The sequence below is a fragment of the Alosa alosa genome, chromosome 11, assembly GCF_017589495.1.
Source record: "Alosa alosa isolate M-15738 ecotype Scorff River chromosome 11, AALO_Geno_1.1, whole genome shotgun sequence".
Lineage (NCBI taxonomy): Eukaryota > Metazoa > Chordata > Actinopteri > Clupeiformes > Clupeidae > Alosa > Alosa alosa.
The window spans coordinates 28,041,575-28,049,074 of NC_063199.1; the positions used below are offsets into that span (position 1 = coordinate 28,041,575).

General features: G+C 44.3%; 2 protein-coding genes across 3 annotated transcripts in view; one reads left to right on the plus strand and one right to left on the minus strand.

Moving 5' to 3' along the window:
* brsk2a (BR serine/threonine kinase 2a) overlaps nucleotides 1-867 on the plus strand; it is a 201,912-nt gene extending 201,045 nt beyond the window's left edge. Inside the window, exon 20 of the mRNA XM_048257460.1 lies at nucleotides 279-867. Within this exon, the coding sequence (XP_048113417.1) occupies nucleotides 279-301 (23 nt within the window). The 3' untranslated portion in view covers nucleotides 302-867. The remainder of the gene's footprint in view (nucleotides 1-278) is intronic.
* A 3,290-nt stretch (nucleotides 868-4,157) lies between these two features.
* Nucleotides 4,158-7,500, minus strand: part of abtb2b (ankyrin repeat and BTB (POZ) domain containing 2b) — a 62,519-nt gene continuing 59,176 nt past the window's right edge. Inside the window, exons 14-18 of one of the 2 annotated variants that reach the window (XM_048257743.1) lie at nucleotides 6,912-7,016; nucleotides 6,501-6,588; nucleotides 6,309-6,377; nucleotides 5,696-5,809; nucleotides 4,158-4,450 (exon numbers count right to left, since the gene is read on the minus strand). In XM_048257743.1, coding sequence (XP_048113700.1) covers nucleotides 4,226-4,450; nucleotides 5,696-5,809; nucleotides 6,309-6,377; nucleotides 6,501-6,588; nucleotides 6,912-7,016 — 601 coding nt within the window. In that variant the 3' untranslated portion in view covers nucleotides 4,158-4,225. Of the gene's footprint in view, nucleotides 4,451-5,695; nucleotides 5,810-6,308; nucleotides 6,378-6,500; nucleotides 6,589-6,911; nucleotides 7,017-7,500 lie in introns of those variants that run through there. The other variant, XR_007195114.1, reaches the window with a different exon arrangement.

Genomic DNA, 7,500 nt, shown 5'->3' on the forward strand with positions numbered 1-7,500 from the left:
CCTCCCTGGTAACCCCCAACCCCCCTGTCCTCCTCCCCCCTGGTCCCCTCCCCCACCCTCCTGTCCTGCCTGGTAACCCCTCCCCAACCTCCTGTCGTTGCCCCCTGGTAACCCCCCCCCTCATACTCCCCTGGTAACCCCCCCTCCTGGTGTTTTTATGTCTTTCACGTTTTCTTTCTCTTCCTATTTTTGCTCTCCTTGGTGATGACCTGACTTGTTTCCTTGGTGATGACCTGACTTGTTTCCTTGGTGATGACCTGACTTGTTTCTACTGCCAGGAATTATCCAGAAAACGTATTAAAGTCCCTCTCGGTCTCGTCCTCCATCCTCATCCTTCTGCCCCTCCTCCTCCTGCTCACTGCGTCCACCGGGGGGAGATGGACTCTTACTGACCGAGGGCGCTTTCCATGGCCAGTGAGCGTGTGCGTGTAACCACGGAAATGGACACTTCATCCCAACTCTCACACCCCGTCCCTCCAAACGATCTCCTCCTCTTCCTCATCCTCCTCGTCCTCCTATTCCTCCCTACACTCGCTCCAAAATTATGGAAAATACGCCCCTCTTCATCTCCCTTGCGTCACACACACACACACACACACATGGACACACGTTCACATGCTCTAACACAGATCAACACATTCACATGTATACCTGTCCTGCACACACCTTCGTTACCAAGAATTTCCCCATCAGAACAAAGATTAAACCCGCAAGATCTTGAAATAGAGCCTTTTGTTCCTCATCCAGTCATTTCCCTCTCAAACACACACACACACAACACACACACACACACACACACACAAACACACACACATATATTGATTGCCTGGCGCACACACACACACACACACACACACACACACACAAATATGCACGCACACACCGATACACACTTACACTTTTCACACACACACACACACACACTGGTACACACAGGCAAACATACAAATGCACACATACAGCTCTGGGATGTACTAAAAAAACAAGAAAAAGACTCATAAAGAGGAGCAAAGAGGCCCGGATGTAAAACAGGCGTCTTATTAAGGAGTCTTATGGAGGAGTGTGGCGCATTTATGGATTGTATCGTTTCATTTTTAAATGTAAACGTTTTTTGTTGTTCTCTTTTTTTTTCATAATGTTCATTATGAAAGACTCGGTACCATTGCTGCAAAAGGACTGGAATCCTTATCTGATGGTGGGGGTGGGGGGGGGGGGGGGGGTGGGGGGGGGGGGGGGTGGATGATAAACGAAGAATGATCTGATCTGTTGTACAGACTGAATCCATTTCTTATGTGAAACAAAGTAAACAGAAGATGTCTAGATGTAACAGACTACATAGTGATGGTGTAGGACCAGATTTATAACCTATTTGCCAGACATCTTTTTTTCTGTATTTTGTTTTGTTTGTTTAAATTATAAAGAGAGATTGTTTAAATTATAAAGAGAGATCATCATTTTTAGTGTTGGTATTACGTTACAAAAAAAATGTTCAAATCTTAGTTGTATATTTTCGTTCCTATCAGATTTTTTTTTAAATTGTCTTGATTTATGCAGTAGGAATTGGGAAACCAGCGTTAAATGCAATTGTGGATATTTTTGTACTGTTCCTTATTTATTCCTTTTTTTTCCATTACCTAATTTATTATACCACATGGCTATGTAAACGAAAGACAACTGTTAGAGGAATTGAATGTTATTTATTTACCTCCTTAAGTGTTTGTATCGGGGCACGTTTTGTTCATTTTGAGAAAAAAAAAAAAACTTTCTTTGTCCTATTTTAACAGAATTATGTGACCATTGACAAATATTACGTTCACTCCTAGCATCAAAGGTTAAAAAAATGTAGTATATGTTTAAAAAAAAATAAGAATTTACCAGTAATTTAAGAATGTAGACTAGCCTCTTTGGAGGAACTGATCTTCTCTTGATATTTGTCAGTTTCATATCATTGTGCGTGTACGATGGATTGAGACAAAAGCTACTCTTGAATCAGTTCACTTGTAAATAGAACAAATTTGAACGTCTGAACTAGGAAGGGGATTCCTGCTCTCAGCTTTTGCCTAGTATTGCTGTATGCATGTCTAACATGGGCTTTTCTTTGCATGGCGTTAGTGTAACTGTTTGAAAAAAACACACACTCTTAGCCCTTGGTAGTTCTCCCTCTTTATTTAAAAAGAGATATAGAGACTTTTTTGGCCTTTCCTACTTTGTCCTCTTTTATCTTTCTGTTTCTCTATCTTTCCTCGCTTTCCCTGTCTTTCTCGAAAAACTTGTGCACAATGTTTTTAGTCGCTTCCTCCTTTTCCAAAGCTTGTAGAGAAAGGCCTGGTTATTCCACTGTTCACACCATCCCAGTGGAAGAAGTGGGAGAGATCTTTTTTGTCAAAAAGAATCAAAGCAATACCTGTTGTTAACCTTCCTATTTTATACAATAGAAAAAGCTTAACAGATCACATCGGATGTAAAGGAAAACACCCGCACACACACACACACGCGCACACACACATACATACACACACACACACACACACAGAAACACTCACACACACAGACAGATCAAACAGAGCAGGAGAGTGCAAATGTAATCCCCTTGTAACATAACTGTGAGCAACTTCAGTGCGAAAACAAATAAACTCATCCAGTTACTAGGCATGTGTGTCGCTTGCTCTTTCTGCTCTCTCTCTATCTCTCTCTGTTCAAGTGGTTTCAGGTGGTGGCACAATTGTTACAAACCCCCTGGCAGCTGCTTTAATACTTCTCCGGTGGTGCAATCATGGAGTCATTAAAAACATATTCATTGGAGCACTATTACCTGAATAACAATTGGTCCACCTTGATCGGTAAGATTGAAATTATAGGGTTTCCCCCTGCAATATGAATTTTAACCAGCAGATGGGGCTATATATCTGTATCTCGTCCATGTGATGTCAGTGTGTGACTTTAGTGGTTTTTGCTGAGCTCAAAGCTGCTTCTCTCTGGAATTGTATGTGGTGACAAAGAGGGAACAAAGGAATTCTGGGGAGGGACTTCCTGCATTAAGAAATAAAGAAAAGTATGGGAAAGTAAACCACCTCGGAGGAACAGTAACTTCCTTGAAACAGAACAGAAAATGTCCTTGTTTATGTAATGATGTAATAGCAGAGTTGATGAAGTGAAGGACTGCAGTCTTACTTCCCTGGGGCGCGTTTCCCAAAACCATAGTCGCTAAGTAAGTTAGCAACTTTGTTGGTTGCAATGCAATTTCCCATTGCCAACCAACTAAGTTGCTAACAGGTTAGCAACTATGGTTTTGGGAAACGCACCCTTGAACAGCCTGATGTAGGATTGAGTCTTCTACCACCTCCTCTTCATCCCCTACTGCGCACAGTAAGTACATGTGGCTCAAAGCTGGACTTACACACTCACTCACTCTTGTAACGTATATCTGGTCTTAGCATGACCATTGTTTTTATTATGGCATGAAGCCTATTGTTATACAAAGCAGCCAACAGGAATTTAACAGTCTTTTTCAAAAAAAGTACACATCAAAACAACTGGCTATCATGTATTTCGAAAAAGTACACCAAGCAAAACACTGGGTTTTATGTTATTTTTATTTGCTAGGCATTAAGCAAAATAAAAACAAAAATTAAATAAATCTCACATATTTTCTTTAAATAGAAAATGTCAATGGCATTCTCTGTTAAAGGTTATTATTGTTATAGCTTAGAATAAAATAACTATAGGAAGAGGAAAACATGTTTGCAATGCTTTGCTTTCTACGCCGTCCAGAAACCACAGTCTCTTTCTGAAGTCCGTAAGGATGGCTGTCCTTCCCCCGTACCAGCTAAGGGGGTTCAAGCACGAAAGTCCACATCAGCAGCAGCCCTCAGACAGCTGTTCCATCTTCCAGTCTGTCCTTCTCATCACGACCACCGGGGGGCAGTTGTGATCAGTTTAGCATATTTCACAAATTCTCTTCACATCCCTTACCTATCCTTTGTCCTTCCATCTCCAGCTGTGAAAGCTTTTAGGTTTAGGGGGGAGAGGTGAAGGATATCTTGTCCACACACGGAAATGACTCTAAGGCAGGGAAGGGAATGGGTCGGGGCTAAGCCACTCACAGGCTAGATCTCCTTCTTCATACTCGCCAAGTGATGCATAGTGACTCAGGGGGGGGGGGTACCAAGCCTCTCACAGTCATCTTCTCTTAAGTCCTTCATCCCTGTCCTCCTCCTCCTCATCCTCACACTCTGGAGGTGACATAAAGCGAGCGCAGCCTGCGGGCCAGGAGGGCCTCCATCTCGTCCATCGGGTTCTCCCGCCCTGACCCCCAGCGACTCCCTCCCGTGACCCCAGGGCCAGGCCCCAGCAGCAGCAGCCCCCTGAAGGCCTCCCGCTCCATCAGCCCCGGCATGTGCTGCAGGAAGAAGCCCTCGCAGTAGGCACTGAGCTCCATCGCACCATGAGCCTGCACAACACACACAGACACACACACACACACACACACACACACACACACACACACACACACACACACACACACACACACACACACACACACACAGAGATGTTCAATATGTTCAGTGTGCTTCAAAAGACACATTACACACACACACACACACACACAAAGAGATGTTCAATATGTTCAGTGTGCTTCAAAAGACCTTCCACACACACACACACACCCTGTATGCTGATAATTTGTCCCAAGATCTGTTGACATTGGGATCGGAAAAACTAAACCTATGGCGCCTTAATACAAGCTACCGGATGACACAACATGAACATCACACCTATCATTTAGTCTTGTGATTTAAGTAACTACTCATCAAAGCTCAATGTACTTGAAAAAACACACACACACATGCTCTGTATGCCAGAGAACACCACTGATTTTACACACACACAAATTCTCAGTCTTGGACTATATACCCCACCCTCATAGAGACTCCAGTGCTTCGTACTGAACATTTCACCTACTGAACGCACACAGCATGGCGTGGATCTGTGACATGAAACCTTTAGATCTGCACACACGCTTGACATGCACAGACTCAGCATACTGAACATTTCACCTACTGAACGCACACAGCATGGTGTGGGTCTGACATGAAACCTTTAGATCTGCACACACGCTTGACATGCACAGACTCAGCATGTGTGCTTGGCAAACACATACTATCCTGGGGGCAGGTGAAATACACACTATCACTATGTGTCTGCATACCATGCCTTATCTGTATGGACTGTGTACATTTAAGCACACATCAAATAAAATAGAACTACACACCAGACAGAGGAATTCTGTGTAAGACCTGAACATGTTGGAATGTTCATTTTCTACCAACTTTTAATAAAATAAAATCTGAGACACTTAAAATGAATACTTTAGCGCCATGCTGCTAGTGCCGGCTGAGTGATCATGATCCCTCTACCAGGGTAGCAGGATGTTGGGGAGATCATGGGCTTTATCATTCAGGAGTGATGAAGCATTCCCCTATTCCCCTTCTGTGTTTGTGCTTGTTGGGATCCTCTGGGCTTGTTTTGCCAAACAGCGAGAGTCCTTTGGAGCAGCCAAGTCGTCCTTGGCTTTCTCCCATCAGATGCTGAGATAGTTGTGTGGTCTCCCAGACCCTGGGGGTAGCCTGGGCGGGGGGGAGGGTTAAGGGGGCAGGACGGGGCAGGAGTGGGCCTGTTGCTGGGGCATGTTTACCTTGGCAGTGCGGTAGATGTTGACGGCGTTCTCCAGACTGATGTTCTGAGCGCAGACGATCTCACAGTGCCTCTGAAGCGCCCCCAACTGGAAAAGGCTGGACGCGGACAGCAGCTACAAGAGAGCACACACACACACACACAAACACACACACACACACACACACACACACACACACACACACACACACACACACACACACACACACACACACACACACACACAACAATAACAAGTCATTCTGCTAGTTCGGATTTCATTCACTCTGCTTATTACTTTTGCAAGTGCAATTTTACTTTCCATCACAAACTCTGTTTTGCAACTTCTGATTAAATTGGCAAGGCTTCGTAACATGACCTTTGCTGCATGCAATCTTGGAAAACAGTTATGAAATATTTCACATTTGCTGTTTCTTAGTTCTTAGTTCAGAGTTATTGTAGCTCCCACTACACAATCAACGGAGCTTAAGAACCAGAAAGGCACATCAATGAATTCTGTAAGTAGTTCACTTGGTTCTGTTATTGATAAGGCTTTGGCACATACTAGAAAGTCATATAAGTCACATATTAAAAAGTCTAATGGAGTAGTGTGTCCATTCGCATCCGTCTCTTACCTCGAGCACGTCTGACACGTTTGTCTTTAGCGCCTCTGTCCCGCCACAGTACAGATAAGACATCATCATCTAACAGATGGAAACAAGGCGAGAGACCTGACATCAGCGTTTCAGCTGTGGTGAAGAGATGCTGTCGCCTGAAGGGCTTGTAATGGTAGGTTGAGTAGAGAATCTACACCACTGGCTTCCTACCTGGAAAATGTTATATTTAACATCACTGATCTCGATGTCCTTGCTTTGAGATCCGTCAGATCCATTCTGGCCCAGCAGAGACTTGAACCTATGAAGGAAAGAGGCAAGGTTAGTATTGTGTGTGTGTGTGTGTGTGTGTGTGTGTGTGTGTGTGTGTGAAAAGTTACCAACATCGTCCAATATCAGTACTTTTCAGTTATGGATTGTGGTGTAATTAATGTAACAGGTAACTTATTTGAATTCACTGGATTTTTGGTGTTTTAATTAGCCTCATGATTTTTTTTATGCCTATAATCGGAGGACAATAGACCCAAATTATGGCATGGGCGCTGTACCCCCAATTAGCCTCATGAATGGTCTGTCATGTGACCGCATTCGTCACCTTTCCTGGCTCCTGAGGCTCAGGCTCACCTGTCAGAGGCGGTGATGAGCAGGACTCTGTGGGCGTAGAAGGGCTTCCCGTCCACCAGGAAGGTCACGTCCGACATCTCCTGGTTGTTGGAGGAAGTGAGGGGTCTGCAGGGGTGAGACAGGATGTTTGATATGAGAGATCAACACCCGGCATCCGCTCCATCAATCACACCTCGTCAACACATGGTCATTTTCATGCATTCAGTAGGTCACGAGACCTCTAGAGATTGGCTGTGCATTAATGGATGATCTTGGTAAACTGAACCTATGGGGCCTTTATACAAGCTACCAGCTGACACTAGATTAGCATCGCAGCCATCATTTACAATCTTAAAAAAATAACATGCCAAGTATACTTGCGTAGACAAGGAATTTGGTCTCTGCATTTATCCCATCCGTGAATTAGTGAAGCACACAGAGTACACACAGTGAGGTGAAGCACACACTAACCCGGAGCAGTGAACTGCCTTGCTACAGCGGTGCTCGGGGAGCAGTGAGAGGTTAGGTGCCTTGCTCAAGGGCACTTCAGCTGTGGATGTGGTCATAGGGGAGCAGTGCTCAATCACTTCCCATGGCCACATTTTTCCTA